The sequence below is a fragment of the Aquarana catesbeiana genome, linkage group LG01, assembly GCF_042186555.1.
Source record: "Aquarana catesbeiana isolate 2022-GZ linkage group LG01, ASM4218655v1, whole genome shotgun sequence".
NCBI lineage: Eukaryota > Metazoa > Chordata > Amphibia > Anura > Ranidae > Aquarana > Aquarana catesbeiana.
In genome coordinates, this window is record NC_133324.1 from 657,633,177 (window position 1) to 657,654,737 (window position 21,561).

General features: G+C 42.8%; 1 protein-coding gene across 4 annotated transcripts in view; it reads right to left on the reverse strand.

Annotated features, from left to right (window-relative positions):
* Positions 1 to 20,737, reverse strand: part of BDH2 (3-hydroxybutyrate dehydrogenase 2) — a 61,670-nt gene extending 40,933 nt beyond the window's left edge. Inside the window, exons 1-4 of one of the 4 annotated variants that reach the window (XM_073601733.1) lie at positions 20,593 to 20,651; positions 8,750 to 9,042; positions 7,693 to 7,769; positions 5,330 to 5,408 (exon numbers count right to left, since the gene is read on the reverse strand). In XM_073601733.1, coding sequence (XP_073457834.1) covers positions 5,330 to 5,408; positions 7,693 to 7,769; positions 8,750 to 8,813 — 220 coding nt within the window. In that variant the 5' untranslated portion in view covers positions 8,814 to 9,042; positions 20,593 to 20,651. Of the gene's footprint in view, positions 1 to 5,329; positions 5,409 to 7,692; positions 7,770 to 8,749; positions 9,043 to 20,342; positions 20,455 to 20,592 lie in introns of those variants that run through there. The other 3 variants (XM_073601757.1, XM_073601742.1, XM_073601749.1) reach the window with 3 other exon arrangements.
* Between the last annotated feature and the right edge of the window lie 824 nt (positions 20,738 to 21,561).

The window sequence follows — 21,561 nt, forward strand, 5'->3', positions numbered from 1 at the left end:
GTCCGTGTCTCCATCCTCCTGTTGGCCCACCCTTGCTCCTGTCAGCAGCGCGGGAGATAAAAAGGACCAGTACAGCTGTGAGCGCCCCCCCCCCCCTCCTCCCACTGCTATACAGGTAAACAGAGCGGCACTTAACAGGATCGCCACCCGCTCTGTCCCCTTCCCTATGGCTGCAACAAGAAACTAATTAGCAAGAGAGAGAGGGGATCTTGGGACATGTAGTCCCGGAAGACAGACGGCCCATTGGATTTTACAGGGGGGGCAAACTACAGCCCCCAGCATAACAAGGGGAGGAAGAAACGAGGAGCCCGGGAAAGGGACAAGGGAGGGGAGAGTTATGAGGGAGGGAGAGGGGGAGACACGTTTCTGCCCAGCACTAAAGAAAGTGTGGAGAGAGAACGTGCCATCTGGTGAAACCCAGGACTTCAAGGAGAGAGGACTGCGCCACCAGAGGGAAAGCAGCACAGGTGAAGAAAGGAACAGAGCCACTACCAAAACAAAGATCAGGGCGCTACTCAGCAGAGTCGCCCGGGCAACCCAGAATGAGCACACGTACACCTGGAAGTATCATTATTGCTGTATCGCTGGGTCTGGTGAGAGGGCCTTGCGGCCACTACTTGCTACCGACACTAAAGACAAAGCTGTTAGGAGCTACCCAACCAGCCATCTTATAGTTCTAACACTGCCTGAAGGCCTCAATGACCACCTTAAAGCATGCCAACGAGCTCCAACGTTAGTCGGTGAAGATTCAGGACCAAAAGACGGTCCTACAACTGTAACTGCCCCAAGACCCAGTTTGTTGTTGCCATTTAAAGGGGTACCCCACCTTCTATCATTTCTATGAGTGCACTCGCAAACCACTAAGAAACTGCAAATCCTTTAGACACGTGTAGAGTGCACATGTGTTACTGAACATCGTTTTACCTATACATTCATTGATTCTATTTGTTTACCATTATTACCTGAGAGCAGTTCTCTCTGCTTAATAAACCACACTTTAATTGTAATTTATGCAAGTTCTTAATTATAGTTTTTTTAGTCTCTACCACTAAACAGATGCGAGTTTGTTTATTGCCTTGATCCTACAGTAAGGTGGAAGGTATGTTACACTTGTGTTGTTAACTTCTACATATACAGTAAATGTAGATATACAGTGCCTTGAAAATGTATTCATACCCCTTGAAATTTTCCACATTTTGTCATGTTACAACAAAAAACGTAAATGTCTTTTATTGGGATTTTATGTGATAGACACAAAGTGGCACCTAATTGTGAAGTGGAAGGGAAATAATAAATGGTTTTCAAAATGTTTTACAAATAAATATCTGAAAAGTGTGGCGTGCATTTGTATTCAGCCCCCTTTACTCTGATACCCCTAACTAAAATCTAGTGGAACCAATTGCCTTCAGAAGTCACCTAATTAGTGAATAGAGTCCAGCTGTGTGTAATTTAATCTCAATATAAATACAGCCGTTCTGTGAAGCCCTCAGAGGTTTGTTAGAGAACCTTAGTGAACAAACCACATCATGAAGGCCAAGGAACACACCAGACAGGTCAGGGATAAGTTTGTGGAGAAGTTTAAAGCAGGAATAGGTTACAAAAAAATATTTCAAGCTTTGAACATCTCACGGAGCACTTTTCAATCCATCATCCGAAAATGGAAATAATATGGCAGAACTGCAAACCTACCAAGACCTGGCCATCCACCTAAACTGACAGGCCCGGGCAAGGTGAGTATTCATCAGAAAGGCAGCCAAGAGGCCCATGGTAGCTCTGGAGAAGCTGCAGAGATCCACGGCTTAGGTGGGAGAATTTGTCCACAGGACAACTATTAGTCATGTACTCCACAAATCTGGCCTTTATGGAAGAGTGGCAAGAAGAAAGCCATTGTTGAATGAAAGCCATAAGTTGTCCCGTTATGCAGTTTGCGAGAAGCCATGTGGGGGACACAGCAAACGTGGAAGAAGGTGCTCTGGTTAGATGAGATCAAAATTGAAATTTTTGGCCTAAAAGCAAAGCGCTATGTGTGGCGGAAAACTAACACTACACATAACCCTAAACACACCATCCCCACTGTGAAACATGGTGGTGGCAGCATCATGTTGTGGGGATGCTTTTCTTCAGCAGGGACAGGAAAGCTGGTCAGAGTTGATGGGAAAATGGATGGAGCCAAATACAGGGCAATCTTAGAAGAAAACCTGTTAGAGTCTGCAAAAGACTTGAGACTGGGACGGAGGTTCACCTTCCAGTATGACAACGACCCTAAACATACAGCCAGAGCTACAATGGAATGGTTTAAATCAAAGCATATTCATGTGTTAGAATAGCCCAGTCAAAGTCCAGACCTAAATCCAATTGAGAATCTGTGGCAAGACTTGAAAATTGCTGTTCACAGAAGCTCTCCATACAATCTGACAGAGCTTGAGCTATTTTGCAAAGAATGGGCAAAATATCACTCTCTCTCTAGATGTGCAAAGCTGGTAGAGACATCCCCAAAAATACTTATAGCTGTAATTGCAGCGAAAAGTGGTTCTACAAACTCAGCGGGGCTGAATATAAATGCACGCCACACTTTTCAGATATTTATTTGTAAAACATTTTGAAAACCATTTATCATTTACCTTCCACTTCACAATTATGTGTCAATTTGTGTTGGTCTATCACATAAAATACATTTACGTTTTTGGTTGTAACATGACAAAATGTGGAAAATTTCAAGGCTGCGTATGAGAGTGTGTACAAAAATGTATATATATATATATATATATACACACACACACACACACACACACACACACACAATCTCACAAAAGTGAGTACACCCCTCACATTTTTGGAAAAATGTTATATCTTTTCATGCGACAACACTGAATAAATGACACTTTTCTACAATGTACAGTAGTGAGTGTACAGCTTGTATAACAGTGTAAATTTGCTGTCCCCTCAAAATAACTAAACACACAGCCATTAATGTCTAAACCGTTGGCAACAAAAGTGGGTGCACCCCTAAGTGAATATGTCCAAATTGGGCCCAATTAGCAATTTTCCCTCCCCGTTGTCATGTGACTTGTTAGTGTTACAAGGTCTCAGGTGTGAATGGGGAGCAGGTGTGTCAAATTTGACGTTATCGCTCTCACTCTCTCATACTGGTCACTGGAAGTTCAACATGGCACCTCATGGCAAAGAACTTTCTGAGGATCTGAAAAAAAAAAAACTGTTGCTCTACAAAAAAGATGGCCTAGGCTATAAGATTGCCAAGACCCTGAAACAGCTGCAGCACGGTGGCCAAGACCATACAGCGGTTTAACAGGACAGGTTCCACTCAGAACAGGCCTCGCCATAGTTGACCAAAGACGTTGGAGAAGAGTGCATGTGCTCAGTGTCATATCCAGAGGTTGTCTTTGGGAAATAGACATATGAGAGCTGCCAGCATTGCTGCAGAGGTTGAAGGGGTGGGGGGGTCAGCCTCTCAGTGCTCAGACCATACATCACACACTGCATCAAATTGGTTTGCATGGCTGTCGCCCCAGAAGGAAGCTTCTTCTAAAGATGATGCACAAGAAAGCCCGTAAACAGTTTGCTGAAGGCAAGCAGACTAAAGACATGGATTACTGGAACCATAGCCTGTGGTCTGATGAGACCAAGATAAACTTTCTCTTTTAACAACAAGGTTGGTCTTTATTGAAGAAAAGATGGTATACAATACAGGATAATTCAGAACAATATAGTGGTCTCATAGTGATACATACATGTCATATAGAAGGAGCAGGTGCATAGCATATAGTTAGATTAACTGGTTCATGACAGCAATAATAAGGGGGGAGAGAAAGTGTGGGGGGGGGGGGGAATGGGGGGAGGGGGTGGAGGAAGAAGGGGAGTAACAGGATAAGGTGGGGGAAGGGGGGGGGGGGGGCAGCAAAGAACACAATACAGTGCACAGCAGACAGGAAGGTGTTAGGTCATATCAAAGGAGACCTCATCCAGGATCAGTCCAAGGCTGCCATACTCTCGTATACTTCTGAGGGCATCCTCTACTTATATATGTCAGTTTGTACATAGGTAAGACAGCATTGACTGAGTTTTCCCACGCCCTCACCGTGGGAGATCTACGAGAATTCCATTTTAATAAAATCTCCCTCTTGGCATAGAAGAGCAACAGCGAAACTAACAGCTTGGTATATCTAGGTCTCTAGCCATCATCATGTATGCCTAACAAAGCTAATTCAGGCGTCATAGGTATCTCAAGTTGTAGACGAGCGTTAATGCCTTCCATGATTGCAGACCAGTATAGGGATAGTCTGGGGCAGGACCAAAACATATGTATGTAGGAGCTGTCAGGAGACTTACAACGGGGGCAATCCGGGGACCTCTCCGGGTATATTCTATGCAGTCTCTGAGGCGTAAGGTATATCCTATGGAAGAACTTGGTTTGTATTAGTTTATCTCTAGAGGATATCACCAGTCTAAAACTTTCCGCAAAGCTTTCCTCACAAGATTCCCTATCTAGGGCAGGGATATCAGCCTCCCACCTAGTCCAGAGTATGTCCATCTTTGGAGAATCTTTAGACCAAGATAAACTTATTTGGTTCAGATGGTGTCAAGCGTGTATGGCGGCAACCAGGTGAGGAGTACAAAGACAAGTGTGTCTTGCCTACAGTCAAGCATGGTGGTGGGAGTGTCATGGTCTGGGCTGCATGAGTGCTGCCGGCACTGGGGAGCTACAGTTTATTGAGGGAACCATGAATGCCAACATGGACCAGTGAAGCCCTGGTGAACTCCATGCCCAAGAGGGTAAGGCAGTGCTGGAAAATAATGGCGGCCACACAAAATATTGACACTTTGGGCCCAATTGAGACATTTTCACTTAGGGGTGTACTCACTTTTGTTGCTAGTGGTTTAGACATGTGTTGAGTTATTTTGAGGGGACAGCGAATTTACACTGTTATACAAGCTGTACACTCACTACTTTACATTGTAGCAAAGTGTCATTTCTTCTTTAGTAACATGGTTATAATTTTCTGTCATTTTTAGTTAGGAATTTTATGGGCCCATTCACACCATCCCATTGTGCCACACGCATTACGTGTGTTGGTGATTGCACCTTGTCAGTGGATGTGTGTTGCAGCACAGTGCAATATGTGCCAATGTACTAATGCGTGTTTTGGTGCACTGCTATAAATGGTGCAATTTTTGGTCCTTTGTAGTGCAATAGCCAGCTCAATATAAAGCCCCAATAAATGGGCTACCCTAATGCAAGACACATGCGTGTAATGTACCTCAGCGGACCAGGCTGGCGTTAATGGGCTCTAAAACATGAACTGAAAGTAACCTTTGTATGATTCCAGCTCCTTCAACTTCTCTCCATTGATATCAGTTGCAATCACCTTGGCTCCTTCTTTAGCAAATGCCTTAAAACAAAAAGAAAATAAATAAGTGAATTCATGCAGTTATCACATATTTGCTTCATATTTTCTAAACAACTTTAAATTTCAAGACATTAGGATACAGTAATCATAATTTTCTATGCACTGTGTTTCTTTTCACCGTTAGGCCTCATGCACGCTGGAGGTTTTTAATGTGGCTGTTGGGATCATCTGGCCTTTTTTTTATGTAAATGCCTCTGCATGTTAGCCTATGTGTCCATGCACACACAAACGTTTAGAAGAGTTTAGAGGCAACAGCACCTAGAGGCAGAACCCCCCCACAGCCAGTGCATTCAGGAGCAGCGCCGTTTTGGCAGAATCTAAACGTGTGTTAACACTAGGCACGCTTAGCGCTTGAGTGTTAATTTATTTCAGTGGCCAAAATAAATTATTATTCTGGCCAATGAAATGAATTAACGCCCAAGTGATTGATGCGGTTTTTCTGCCAAAACCCTGCTGCCAGGAAAAAAGGTATCTAGGAAAGATTAGCAAAACATCCAGTGTGCGCATGCGGCCTTAGGCTCCTTTCACACGGGGCGGATTGTGTTCCGTGTCTGCTCAGTTTCTGCAGAGTGAACACAGACAGAGCCTGCTCTGCTCTATGGGTTGCCAGAAGTAAACGGATTACGCTGTTCCTTTACACCTGACTACCTTCTGTTTCGATCTGCCTAAACGGAAGTGGATGGATCCCCTTCTATTTTTTTGGGGGGGGGGCCTAGATCGGACCTAGCGGTAGGCGGGAGTACAAGGACACAAGTCTGGTTACATTGCCTCTCCATAGGAATGCATGCACCTTCCGATCAGGTCCGCCTGAAAATCTGATAGGTCTCAAAACATGCAATTAATAAAGCCTAATGCTTGGCATTAGAATTGAGAAGAAAACTTCTTATCTGCTGGCAAACAATACAAACAGTAATGTGGTAAGAAGAGAGAAGAAACTACAGGTGAGTGTTCAACCAACTTTGGCCCTGTCAATAGATGCTAAGGAGCATGACCAGGGCTAACGAGTGGATGTCACTTTCTATAGTGTTCCTGGGTGTAGAATATACACATTTTATTTTCTGATTTAATTTAATTCTCGGTTGGCCAGGAGGAACGCAATTCTGATGCATTTCACACTATGACTTGCTTACTCACCATACAGCGCTGCCATATGTATTAAAACCTACACATATTAGTGCTCCCTGTACTCAGGATAAATAGGATAAAAAAAAATGACTGCAAATATTTGAATACCTATTACATTTTACAAAATATATTATACATACAAACTGACTAAAACTTTTTTTTTTTTTAATATATCTTGACCCTTTTGCCAGCTAATATTAACAAAAATATGGGAATTAAAACGTTGTACCTATCTGTTTGCATTAAAATATGATTTCTTTTCGTTTATTCAATGTTTTCTCAAGTCATCATGCTGCTTATGTTTGATGGTGTACTATCGGACATGCTGTAAATCTGACATCTAAATGTTTGCAGTTGGAACTCTTTTTCATGTTATGTGACCTAATTTTATAAAGGAATAAAAAAAAAAAAAACAACAACCAAAAAAAAAAAACCACAACTTTTTACCTATTAAAAGTCTTATGTGACCCTAAAAAATGTAAAAAAGGATTTTGGTTAGCAAAATAGTGACAGTGGTTAATGTGAGATTTAGCAATGCATGAGGAAGCTGCTAAATTTGCCCTGGTCACAAAAAGGTTAAAGTCCATGTATGAGTAAAGTCTAAAACAACATATTCAGCACAGTTCTCCAATACGTGAGATTTCCTCATGTTATGTCTTTTTAAAATGCCTGCAAATGCTGGAAAAATACCCGATGATCCTGCCTGAAATGCAGGCAGATCGTAACTTCCTGCAGTGGGCTGACAACACTGCCACTGCTAAATGTAAACCCTAAGCCATGTTATCAGTTCTTTGCTAGACAGCTTCTCATTTACACAACTTCCCCTCGTTTAACATTGTCAGCACTCGTCCTCCTCCTGTACCAGTTGCTTGTGGTTTCTTTTCCTCCAGTTCAACAGTGGCAATGTCATTAGTCTATTACAGGAAGTTGGGCTTTGACTGAGTTTCTGGCATGTATTTTTCTGTATTTGCGGTGTTTTACAAGAGACATGTGGACATTTGCATGTACTGAAGAGCTGATCTGAATAGGTTTTTTATTTTATATATTTTGAACACAAGTACACTTTAAATACATGCATGTAAAAATAGATAAACCAGAGGAGAGCAAAGCTGCAGAAACACATTAGGATATTCAGACTTACAATGGCAGCAGCCTTTCCAATACCCTGTGCTCCTGCTGACAACACAATGACTTTTCCATCTAAGCGCCCCATTACACCTAAAAGAAAGAAGAGAAGTTAACCATCTGAACTTATTTCACTGCTAGAAAGATGTAACATAGTTAATCACATTGAAAAAAAGGCACAAGTCTAATTATTTCAACCAAATGAATTAATAAGTAAACTGAAAACTTGCAAATACGGAAATCTAAACAGTTGCTCCAGAGGATGGCAGAGAAAATAAAAAAACATTAAAAAGTGTTACTTAGCCCACAACATTAAAATCTGTATATGCAGTAAAGCATGCTTACTATACTCACTGTGGAACCTAAGGGGTTAATCCTCTGCATCGTGTAAAAAGGCTGTTTGATTCCGTCTTCTCTGATCCTCCCCTTCTTTTAGGGTCTGGTCCACACCTATGCAGGCTGCAGTTTGCATATTCCAGGTGCATTTCGCGTTTTGCAATGCACGTTTTTGATCCATTCAATGGAACCAAAAACCAGAAAAAAAAGTCACTGGCTCTTTCCATAAAATGCACAGATGTGAACGTGACCCATAGGAAACCATGTTGAATGGACTGTATTGTGTTTCTGCAAAACTGAAAACACACTAAAAAATGCATAGGTGTGAACCAGGCCTTACTGTCCCCAATCCATTTGGTGATAGCACAAAGCCCTAGGAATCACGCTGCACATGCTCAGTTTGGTATTGTAAGACAGTTTTCTTTTTTTTTTGGCAGGGTGCATGTGATCAGCACAGGGCCAATCAGCACTGTCCAGACAGAGGGTCAGGGGGCATGCAGTCTTATAGACAGTCAGAGGGGAATGAAAACTCCTACAAGCGTTAACCAGTGCTCGGCCAGACACTGAAAGAAGTCACAAGACTGCTATATACTACTGATGAGAACATTTAACATTTAGTTATTTAGCTGTTTATATTTGCTAATATAATTGCATTTCCAAGTTCTGTGTACTGTGGGAGATCAGATATAGTTAATGCAGGGTCCTGGGTTTAGTAACACTTTAAGCATTATGCGTACCTAATATGATCCAGCAGGGGAAACAATAACTTTCTGAGGTATGGGTCAGCAACCCGTTGATCATGGGAAGGTGACAGGTAGATTGCAGTGGAGATTAACATGCCAGAACAGATAGTTCAATGCCTTACCGCCACATGCAGAGAATGCATTAAGGCAAACAAAACTTCTGACTTTATAACCACTTTAAGCCTCATTTGCCACATAGTTGCCCAAATCAAACAGTGCATTCAGATCCGCTTGCACGTTAGACATATCTTATAGGGACTTTATTCAATTACATAGCTTGGTGTCATCTGCAAACAAAGAAATGTACAGTTAATCCCAAATTCTATATCATTAATAAATAGGTTAAGGCTCCATGCACACTGAAGCTCATAAACTGATGTTTTTTGGGAGTTTGGACGTTTTTTTTAAGAGCCCATAAACTCCCCTCTATGTTATCATATGTGTCCATGCACACATGGACATTTTTGAATGTTTATCAGCAGTGGAGTTTATGGGCTGTTTTCTGAACGCCATAAAATCGCGTTCAGGAGTCGTTTTTCTGACCACAAAAAACGCCAAAGGCTCATAAACGTTGATAAACGCTCAAATACGTGGCTCACCTGCGTTTAACGTTTTTGATCCATTGAAAAAAAAACAAACAAAAAACGCCAACATGGAAAAACACTAATAAACGCTATTGCAAAAACGTTAAAAAAAAGTTGAAAGACTCACTGCAAAGCTACTGCCGTTTTTATAACGTTATTTTAACATCCAGTGTGCATGGAGCCTTAAAAGGGTTGCAAAACTGAACCTTGGGTACACCACTAAAGACTGAATGTTTTAAACCTAGAGATGTTAGAGCTGGAGAGATGTTATTGCAATGTTATACTTGTGGGACCACTGTTGCCACTACTACAGTGATCGCTGTCGTCTTCTTGGTTACATGCTGGACTGCTGCCCTGTGGCATAGTGACCACAGGGGCTCACTTTCTCAGGACGGGCCCCATTTACAGAACGCCTTGCATTTTTCTCAATGAAAGCAAAGCACTCTCCCATTGGACGAGATGGAGATTGTGACTTCACCTCCCTGCCTCTCCACCTCATCCAATCAGAGAACGCCTTGCATTTATAACACATTATGCAACTCTGTTCCCAAATTCATTTTATACCATTTAAACACATAGGGCTTTCTTGTGGTTGTATTTAATAACCACTGGGTTGTCTATTCTTTTTACTATAAAAAAAGAGAGAAAAAGACACACATTTTTTAATAGAACGGTTTACCCTACTTTCTTTTAAGAAATACAACAAATAAATAGTCTTTTTTCAAAAATATAGATTAAAATGTTTTCTGCTACATTTCTTATATTGTTTAGTCTGTGTGAAAATTAAAAGGGGTTGTAAAGGCAGAAGGTTTTTTATCTTAATGCATCCTATTAAAAGGGACACTAAAGGTTTTTTTTTTTTTAAACATACATGTCATACTTCCCTCCTCTGTGCAAGGGTTTTGCACAGAGTGGCCCCGATCCTCCTCTTCTGGGGTCCCTCAGCGGCGTCCTGGCTCCTCCTTGCATCGAGTGCCCCCCCGGGGAAGCACTTCCCTAGGGACACTCATGCGGGCGTGCTCCCGAGTCCTGCTGCTGCGTCCATTGACAAAGACAGCGGGACTTGACCCCTCCCCCTGCGTCATTGGATTTGATTGACAGAAGCAGAAGCCAATGGCTGCGCTGCTATCAATCTATCCAACCAGGACCGAGACACCAGCGAGAGTTGGTGTGCTCGTTCCTGGCGCTGGAAAGACAGGGTTTAGGTAAGTAAAACAGGGGGCTGCTACACTAAAAGGAGGTTTTTCACCTTAATGCACAACCCCTTTAAGATAAAAAAAACCTTTTGTGTGTAGCAGCCTCCCCAGCACCCCCTAATACTTACCTGAGCCCCATCTCTCTCTGGCGATGTCCACGAAGGTCTAAGCCATCTGGGACACTCCTCCTGATTGGCTGAGACACAGCAGCGGCACCACTGGCTCCTGCAGCTGTCAAAGTCAGTCAGCCAATCAGGGGAGAGGGGCTGGTGCTGGTCAGGGCTCATGGACACACGGAGCTGTGACTCGGCTCCAGTGCCCCCACTCGATAAGAGGAAGGGGCCAGGATCAGCAAAAAGGGACCTGAGAAGAGAAGGATCTGGGCTGTTCTGTGCAAAACCAACTGCACAGAGGAGGTAAGTATAACATGTTTGTTATTTTATTTTTTTATTTTTTTTAAACAAGACTTTACAATCACTTTAGGCTGATCATCCACTGATCTAAAGTCAGCCGGTCAAGCAGGAATTATGGTATGTATTTGTAATTTATGAACTCTCATATACGGACTTGCTTAGCACATTTTGTGAGGCTCTAAAATGGACACCATCGTACAAACACCCCTAAATTACCCATTTTTGGAAAGTTGACAACACAAGGTATTTGATAAGAGGCATAGTGTGTATTGTGAAGAACTATTTTTTTTGCCCCATCATTTTGTAAAATGAAGAAAGTAAATGATAAAGCTATTTCTCACATACACTATGGGAATACAGTAATACCTCGGTTTGCGAGTAACGCAGTATACGAGTGTTTTGAAAGAAGAGCAACATTTTTTTTTTTAATTTTGACTTGATATATGAGCAGTACAATCCATGTAGTAAAGCGGCTGGTGTATGCAGTACTGTATATGGCCAGAGGTCCGGAGGCGCTGGTGGCTCCCAGCGCTTCGTGGAGAACTGGGAGACACTCCCAGCTGAGTGGGGTGGGCGTAACGTGTGTCGGAGCACCCGAAAGTGCCAACAGTTCACGAGTGTCTCTAAGAAGCACTGGGAGCAACCAGCGCCCCCGCACGTCTGGCCACATACAGTAACTGCATACACCAGGGCCCCCGCACGTCTGGCCACATACAGTAACTGCATACACCAGGGCCCCCGCACGTCTGGCCACATACAGTAACTGCATACACCAGGGCCCCCGCACGTCTGGCCACATACAGTAACTGCATACACCAGGGCCCCCGCCCGTCTGGCCACATACAGTAACTGCATACACCAGGGTCCCCGCCCGTCTGGCCACATACAGTAACTGCATACACCAGGGCCCCCGCCCCTCTGGCCACATACAGTAACTGCATACACCAGGGCCCCCGCCCCTCTGGCCACATACAGTAACTGCATACACCAGGACCCCCGCCCTCTGGCCACATACAGTAACTGCATACACCAGGGCCCACACCCCTCTGGCCACATACAGTAACTGCATACACCAGGGCCCCCGCCCCTCTGGCCACATACAGTAACTGCATACACCAGGGCCCCCGCACCTCTGGCCACATACAGTAACTGCATACACCAGGGCCCCCGCCCCTCTGGCCACATACAGTAACTGCATACACCAGGGCCCCCGCACCTCTGGCCACATACAGTACTGCATACACCAGGGTCCCCGCCCCTCTGGCCACATACAGTAACTGCATACACCTGGGCCCCCGCACCTCTGGCCACGTACAGTACTGCATACACCAGGGCCCCCGCACCTCTGGCCACGTACAGTACTGCATACACCAGGGCCCCCGCACCTCTGGCCACGTACAGTACTGCATACACCAGCAGTGGTTGTGGAACAAATCATCTGAGTTTCCATTATTGATATACGAGTACTTTGGATTACAAGCATGCTTTTGGAACAAATTATGCTCGTAATCCAAGGTATTACTGTACTTACAATTACACCTCAAAACACAGAAGGTGGAGCAGAAGGAGTATGGGAATACAACATATCTAGACTTTTTTGCTGCCTAGCCACATAGGGGGCAAGGACACTTTTTCAAGCTTTTTAAGGGGCATAGGTTGCACATTTTATTTCCTGACTTCCTTTCACTATTTTTAGGTCCTTCAGTGCCAGGACAGTAGAAACACCTACAAATGTTGACATTTTGGAAAGCTGACACTGCAAGGTATTTGTTAAGAGGCATGGGAAGTCTTTTGAAGACTTCATTTTTTTTGCTGCACTTTTTTTTTTAAATCGAGGAAGAAAGTAGAATTTGGGTTATGCTGCTTCCTTCATAAGATTGTACCCTGGCAAAACAAAGAATTAAGGACAGCTGCTGTACTATACTGGATTAGCATTGGTTACATACAGTAATCGGCACTGTATTCTAGCAGCAAAACAAGCAACTTCAACTCTGTTGTTGGATATAAAAAGAGTTGGTCTTAGCATATCTAGGGGTGGTATATATATATATTTTTTTTTTTTTTTTAAACCAGAGGGGGATTTTGTATTAAAATATGTTACCAGACAAAAAACTGACGAAAATTCGTCCAATAATCTGATCGTGTGAACAAGGCTTTAAGGTGCCTGGCTAGTAGCTCAGGACTTGAAATTTTGAGCCCTGCTGTAAAGTATATAGCCAGTTCAAAGGCCATTTCACGTGGGCAGTAAAAACAAGTGGTTAATCTGCGTTTTGATCTAATCCTAACACACCACCTAAATGGGGTGGTACACATACCACAACTATGGCAAATTCAGCTTGCAGTGTTTTAACAGGCAGTACTGCTTATCAAAATTGCCTATTGAGGTCAATGGGCCATGCTGCAAGCATTGAGTAACGATGCCGGCGCGGGCTCCATGCGCCCGCATCTCTGGACTGTGGGACAGGTGAGTGTCTGATTATTAAAAGTCAGCAGCTACAGTTTTTGTAGCTGCTGACTTTTAAAATGGGTGGAACTCCGCTTTAAGGAGAGAGGTTTTAACCCCGTAGGTAATATAAGCCATGGCTTATGTGAGCTCCTGAAATTTAAAGTGACTGTAAAAGTACTTTTTTTTTTCCTTTAAAAACACACATGTCTTATTTACCTGCATTGTGTAATGGTTTTGCACAGAGCAACCCTGATCTTCCTCTTCTCTGGTCCCCCCCCCCCCCCATCACTATTAGCATTTAGTTGCTTTTAGGTGTTAGGGCCCTTTCACACTGCTCTGTAGCAAAATCACGGTAAAGACGCATTTTACTGTGTTTCAGATGCATTTCTGTTGTGTTTTTGACTTGCCTGCACATGTGAAAAATGGACATGACTCAAAAATGCACCAATGCAAATTGCGGCGCGTCTTTACCACAGTTTTCATTCATTTGGGAAGCTGCATTTTTTGTTATAGTTACATAGTTGGTAAGGTTGAAAAAAAGATACCAGTTCAACCTGTGTGAGAGAGTGTGCTTGTATTTATGTCAGTACATTGTAAATCCCTGTATGTTGTGATCGTTAAGGTGCCCATCTAATAGTTTTTTTTAAACTATCGACGCTCTCTGCTGATACCACTGCTTGTGGAAGAGAATTCCACATCCTTACCGCTCTGACATGAACCCCCTACGCCAGTGGTTCTCAACTCCAGTCCTCGGGACCCACCAACAGGCCAGATTTTAAGTATTACCTTGGACAGATGCAGACTAGAATACTGCAATCACTGAGCAGCAAGTGATATCACCTGTGATGTATTTCACCTATCTTGCAAACCTGGTCTGTTGGTGGGTCCTGAGGACTGGAGTTGAGAACCACTGCCCTACGCAGTTTAACCATTTCAGCCCCGGAAGGATTTAACTCTTTAAGGACCAGGCCAGTTTTTGCGATACGTCACTGCGGCGCTTTAACTGAAAATTGTGCGGTTATACGATGCTGTACACAAACAAAATTGGTGTCTTTTTTTTCCCCCACAAATAGAGCTTTCTTTTGGTGGTATTTGATCACCTCTGAGGTTATTTTTTGCGCTATAAACAAAAAAGGCTGACAATTTTGAAAAAAAAAATATATATATTTTTCAGTTTTTGCTATAATAAATATTCCCCTAAAAATTAAACAAATTTCTTCGTCAGTTTTAGGCCAATATGTATTCTACATATTTTTGGTAAAAAAAAACAAAACAAAAACAACCAAGCACCACAATAAGCGTATATTGATTGGTTTGCGCAAAAGTTATAGAGTCTACAAAATAGGGGATAGATTTATGGCATTTTTTTAATTATTTTTTTTTTTTTTTTTTACTAGTAATGGTGATGATCAGCGATTTTTAGCGGGATTGCGGCGGACAGATCGAACACTTTTGACACTTTTTTGGGACCACTGACATTATTACAGTGATCAGTGCTAAAAATAGCCACTGATTACTGTATAAATGACACTTGCAGGGAAGGGGTTAACACTAGGGGGGCGATCAAGGGGTTAAATGTGTTTCCTGGGAGGTTTCTAACTGTCGGGGGAGTGGACTGACGGAGTACAGAGAGATCGCTGTTCCTGATCACTAGGAACAGACGATATTTCTCTACTCTCCTGTCAGAACGGGGATCTGTCTGTTTACATTGTTGACGAAACGTGGCTAAATGCGAGTTACCACGTTTACTAACTGTTACAGGCGTTTCAAATGCCTCTGAACATCCGTCCTGAACGCATTTTTTTTGCTTTCCAAAAAATGCTTCTAAACTCAACTACCTAGAAACGACCCTGTGTACATGTACTGATAAGAGGGGAGAGTTCAGGGGCAGCTGCAAAAAAAACGCCCAACTGCCAACTGCTTCCAAACGTCGGTTTAACAGCAGCAGTGTACATGAGGCCCAAAACTTGCTTCCGGACTCTAATTTAAGCAGTACTCGGTCACTCATAGTACACCCTCCTCAGACAGCGTCCCCACTACACACAGTCAGTCCGCCTTTTCTGTTTGTTATGCCGCTCTGCTCCTCCTGCTCAGCCGCCCCTGTAAACGGTCTCCTGCAGGGCTCATCAGCACATTCAGCTTCCCCCGGTCAGCCTGCCTCCCTCTGCCCCGCTGCTTCTCTGGTCTGCCTGTCACATGCCCCATCCGGTCTACGGATACACTTACCTGCCTCCTCTCCCAGCCAGCCAGCCAGCCTGCCTCCCTCTGCTCCCGCCGCTTCTCTGGTCTGCCTGTCACATGCCCCATCCGGTCTACGGATACACTTACCTGCCTCCTCTCCCAGCCAGCCTGACTCCAGCTCCACAGTTCTGATGGCTCCGAGCCTGTCGCCTGGTCCTTGGGTCTCTCCGCCACCTCCCCTACAACTTTCTCCCACACTTCCTCACACCACGCTATGTGCACCACCTTAAAACTCTGAGCTTTTGGTGCGGCTTTCAAAACCGCATCAAAGATGCAGCATGCAGGACTTTTCATAACAAACTGCACCTGTAACACAGTGGTGTGAAGGGTCCCATTAGGATTTAAAAGGGAAACATTTTTCTTGCAAGCTATAACACAGGAAAAACATATCAGTGTGAAAGGGCCCTTAGGGTTTAAGACTTAAATTTTGTTTGCTGCATGGGGATTGATGGTTCGTTTATACGTCGTAGTGTTATCATTTCCTTAACCGCTTGCCGACCAGCCGCCGTCATTATACTGCGGCAGGTCGGCACGATCCCGTGAACAGTCATAGCTATACATCGGCTCGTGGGATCGGGTTAGCAGGTGCACGCATGTGCCTGCTGCACAGCGGGCGTACCGATGCTCGTGGCCGACGGTCGCGATAACCGCCGGCCACGAGCCAGCACAAGGGACAGAACATGGTAGTGTGTGTATGTAAACACACAAATTTATGTTCTGCTCTGAGAGGAATGACAGATCGTGTGTTCCTATTAGCTAGGAACCATGATCTGTCACTTCCTCTAGTCAGTCCCCTCCCTCTTCAGTTAGAATCACCTCCCAGGGAACACAATTAACCCCTTCACTGGCAGTGACATTTTTACAGTAATCAGTGCATTTGTATTGTAAATGCCAATGGTCCCAAAAATGTGTCAAAATTGTCCGATGTGTCCACCATAATGTTGCAGTCACAATAAAAATCGCAGATCGGCACCTAGTAATCGGCATTACTAGTAAAAAAAATAAAAAAATAATAAAATGCTATAAATCTATCCCCTGTTTTGTCGGAAACCAATCAATATACGCTTATTGCGATTTTTTTTACCAAAAATATGTAGAAGAATACATATCAGCCTAAACAGAGAAAATGTTTTGTTTAAAAAAAAAAAAAAAAAAATGGGGATATTTATTACAGCAAAAAGTACAAAATATTGTGTTTTTTTCAAAACTGTCGTTATTATTTGTTTATAGCGCAAAAAATAAAAGCCGCAGAGGCGATCAAATACCACCAAAAGAAAGCTCTATCTGTGGGAAAAAAAGGACGTCAATTTTGTTTGGGTGCAATGTCGCACAAACTCGCAATTGTCAGTTAAAACGACGCAGTGCCGAATTGCAAAAAATGGCCGGTCATTCAACAGCCAAATCTTCCGAGGCTGAAGTGGTTAAAATGTACACGCATGGGCAGCTCAGTTTATAATCCAAGACAGTGCGCCTGTGTGCCAGGATAAAGGAAGTCGTGTGCATGCTCGGGAGTGACGTCATCCCACACTGGCTAAGGTTGCCGAAGACAATTCTCGGGCAGAAGTCGGGAAGAAGGTGCCAGCAAGAGCGACCTCATGAGCATCAGACTGTTGAAGTAGAGGTAAGCATTGTGGATTTTAGTTCTGCATTAGGGATTTTTTTCACCACATGCTATTGGGTGCATTTGTAAGAGCAGTATGACTTCACTAGAAAAATAGATGTATTTCAATGAGCCTAGTTTATACCATTGTAGTGCCATCATGTGCGTTTAAAAAAAAAAAAAAAAAGTACCACATTTTAGTACACTGGAATGCACTGCAAATGCATATGAACACATGCACACACGTAAATGCAACTTTGTAAAAATTTAAATAAAAATATATATATTTTAAAAAAATGCACCGTAAATGTGCAGTCAATACGGGAATTGTGCTGTAAATGGGCCCTTTAAATTGAACTCCAGTCTTACCTTCAGTGCACAGGCTCCTCCTCTACTGTACTGACATTGCTCATTCTGATTTCACTTCCCATTGTGTGCACTGGAGGTTGCAGCAAGTCATATAGAACCCACTTCATTTCCTGGCTGAAGGACATCCAGGATCATCTAGCTCCTTCCTCTCTAGACTGTCCCTGGCATGTCCCCTTCATTCGCTGAAATTCAGTTTGTTCAATCACAGAGGTTCAGCGTCACGTGCGTGTTACCTAGAGTGGTCTGCGTGCAAATACAGCCTGTCTAGGAATGCCCGCTCCTCCAGACTGATATCCACTAGAGCTGCACGATTCTGGCCAAAATGAGAATCACAATTTTTTTGCTTAGAATAAAAAGATCACGATTCTCTCACGATTCTCGCAATGTAAAATCTTTCACATTATACAAAAAAAAAAAAAAAAAAAAAAAAATGGGCTAACTTTACCGGTTAGATTTTTTTTTAATTAAAGTAATTTTTAAAAAATTGCATTTGAAAGACCGCTGTGCAAATACAGTGTGACATAAAATATTGCAACAACGACCATTTTATTCTTTAGGGTGTCTACTAAAAAATATATATGTTTGGGGGTTCCAAGTAATTTTCTAGCAAAAAAAAATAAAAATTTTAATTTGAAACCAACAAATGTCAGAAAAAGGTTTAGTGTTTTAGTGGTTAAACTTTTTTCACTTACACAGGATTCTATTCCATTGACAAACTGTTACAATATTTATACTTAAGTTCAACTGATAAAGAATGTTTTGTTTCTTGGCAGACTGCCGGTTTTTCTCTTCCTTTCTTTTGAAGGCTGTGGCTTCAGAAGAGCAGATAGAATTCTTTGCATAGAAAGAATTGTGAAACACTTTAGTCAAGATCGCGATAACGATTCTTGACGATTAATCGTGCAGGTCTAATATCCACCCATCAGGGCATTTTAAAATTTTGCATAACTTTTCTCAAGAGCCAGCCCACTGCTTACAGCTGAGCTTAGAGCTCCCGATAAAGAGTACCAAGGCAGGTTGCTGTGATGTTGTCAGGAAGTAGAACACCCTGCCCATCCCATTAGCCATGATCTACCAGCATTGCATAGAGAAGCACAGAGACCCAGTTAAGACAGCATTAGGTCTAAAGTAAGGTATGTCATGAAATTGGTAAGGTTTCATTTAAAAATGTCATTAGCATGTATGAAGGAAGCAAAACGTAAGCAGCACTCTAAATCTCACTAGGTGATTTATTACATAGAGTAAAGCAACTGCCTTACATCTTAGTTCAGGATTACACTGTGTTACTCTGATACCTAAATATAACTAAAGGCAAAACTTTTTTTTTTTTTTTTTAGTTTTGGGTAGGGTGGAGATGGATTAGAACACTTATCAGTTTGTATTGCTGTCTTTCCCTCTGTTAGGGAGATTCACCCTCTCTATTTGTCCTGTTTATCATTATCACTAAAAGTAAAAAAAAAATAAATAAAAATTATATATATATATATATATATATTCCAAATTTTGGGTTATCCCCAGAAAAGTAAGAGAGGCAATGGCCAAAGGGGACACTAGTTCTGGTGACCTGGGGGTCCCCAAGGAATTCCCTTAACCACTTGCCGACCACGCTATAGCTGAGTGATGACTACAGCGCAGCCAGCTAGTTCTGGGATGTCATCACATGACGGCATCCCGTGATCGTGCCCCCCACGGGGTGCGGGCGGCGAGCTCTGTGATTGCAGTGTCCAGAGGACACTGTTGATCACAGATTGAGGTAAATAGCCAATCAGGGGCTCTTTACCACGTGATCAGCTGTGTCCAATCACAGCTGTCAACAGAAGCCAGTTATCGACACTCCTTTCCTCGTGCTGACAGCATGAGAATCGGAGAAGAGAGAGCCGGTAAGCGGCTTCCCTAAAAAGGGACATCTACACGGATAATCAGGGCACTGATCATCAGTGTAGGCCCTACAGTACCCACAAGTACTGCCAATCAATTCCCACCAGTCAGGATGAGCTCCGGCGTGTTCGCAAGCTGCACATGCCGAGTCTGCCAGGAAGTCGGCACTGCACTGCGCTAATTACAGGCAGTGAGACATTTCCCAATCTCTACAGCCGCACATCGGGAAATTTCTCACTGCTTGTGATTATCGCAGCACCGTGCTGACTTCCTGGCGGGCTCGGCACATGCAGCTTGCGAACACGCCTGAGCTCATCCTTACCCACCAGTGCTGCCTATCAGTGTTCATCAGTGCAGCCCCATAAATGCACATCAGTGAAGGAGAAAAATTACCTGTTTGCAAAATTTTCTAACTATGAAAGTTTTTTGGTTGTTTTTTTCAAAATGTTTGGTCTTTATTTAGCAAAAAATAAAAAAAACACAGAGCTAATTAAATACCAGTACAGTACAGTGTTGCATGACCGCGCAATTCCCATTCAAAGTGTGAAGGCACTGAAAATTGGCCTGGGCAGGAAGGGGGTAAAAGTGCCCAGTAAGCAATTGGTTATTATTTTCCAGCTGATTTTTTATTATTTACTTATATAAATTTTATAAACTATTAATACGTTTATTTTAAGTTACTATTTAATCAGTAGGCAAGTGGTTAATTTGCAGGGATTTCCTGTTTGGCTACGGGACAGGAAGTGAAGGGAAATCTCCGCAACCCTCCCATCCAAAATGCAAAAAAAAAAAAAAAGTTTTGCCTGTGGTGTTAGTCTAGTCAGTATTTGATGACATAATAAACAGAAAAGCACACTGACCAACCATCACTGTAAATTAGGATTCTGCAATAAGCTCTTATTTCTTTCCTTCTTTTTCTCCTGGTGTTACCTTTATATTCCATTACATCCAGTGCATGTTGTGGTTGGGCTTCTGTTACACATACAATACAGCATTTACTAGAGCTAGAGTTTAGGATTATAAAGCACAACACTGCTTGTTTCTTCCAGCATTGCAGTCCACATGCTGCTATATAATAGAATAGCGCTTTGACAAATGACAAGTGCTTACCTCAAATACCCGATAGGATGAAATCAATGGCTACGATCTTTGGACTGACAACAGTCACGTGACGTAGAGGAAGTAAGCGTGCAGAGTCAGCGTGCTAGGAACAGGCTATGTGGGCTCAGAGAGTGTGCTGCCACCCAGTGTTTACTATTGGTTATTGCACATTTCTATTTCACGCATTGGCTTTCAAATGTACTTTGCTTGCAAGGCAAACCCCCCCTTTCGTGACCAGGCCATTTTGTATTTGAAAAAAAAAACTGTATTTTTTTACTTTCTGCTATAAAACATACCCAAATAAAAATGTAAAAAAAATCAAAAGTCTTCATCAATTTAGGCCAATATGTGCATATGCTACATATTTTTGGTAAAACAAATCCCAATAAGCGCATATTGATTAGTATAGCATCTACAAACTATGAGATAGTTTTATTCATTTATTTTTTTATTAGTAATGGCGGTGATCAGTGAGTTATAGCGGGACTGCGATATTGTGGCCGACAAATCGGACACCTGTTACTTTTTGGGGACCAGTGACACTAATACTAAAAAATATACACTGCCACTGTACTAATGACACTGGCATGGAAGGGGTTAACATCAGGGAGGATCAAAGAGTTAACTGTGTGCCTAGGTTGTGCTTACTTACTGTGGGGGAAGTGCTTTGACTAGATAAGGCAAAGCTCAGTGTTCCTGCTTTGCAAACACAGGACCAATTACCTTCTCTTCTGACAGAATGACAATCTGCCTTGTTTACATTCAGATTGTCGTTCTGCCTGTGACCTCTTTAATTAGCGGGTACCGGCGGAAATCGAGTCCGCGGTATCCGCTGCTGGGCTCCCGATATGTATAATCACAGTGGTAGCGCACAGCTCCCAACTGTCCCTGATTTCGAGGGACTGTCCCTGATTTCAAACAATTTGGAGCAATGTTCCTCTGTCCCTCATTTTGGTCCGATCTATATGTATATAAAAT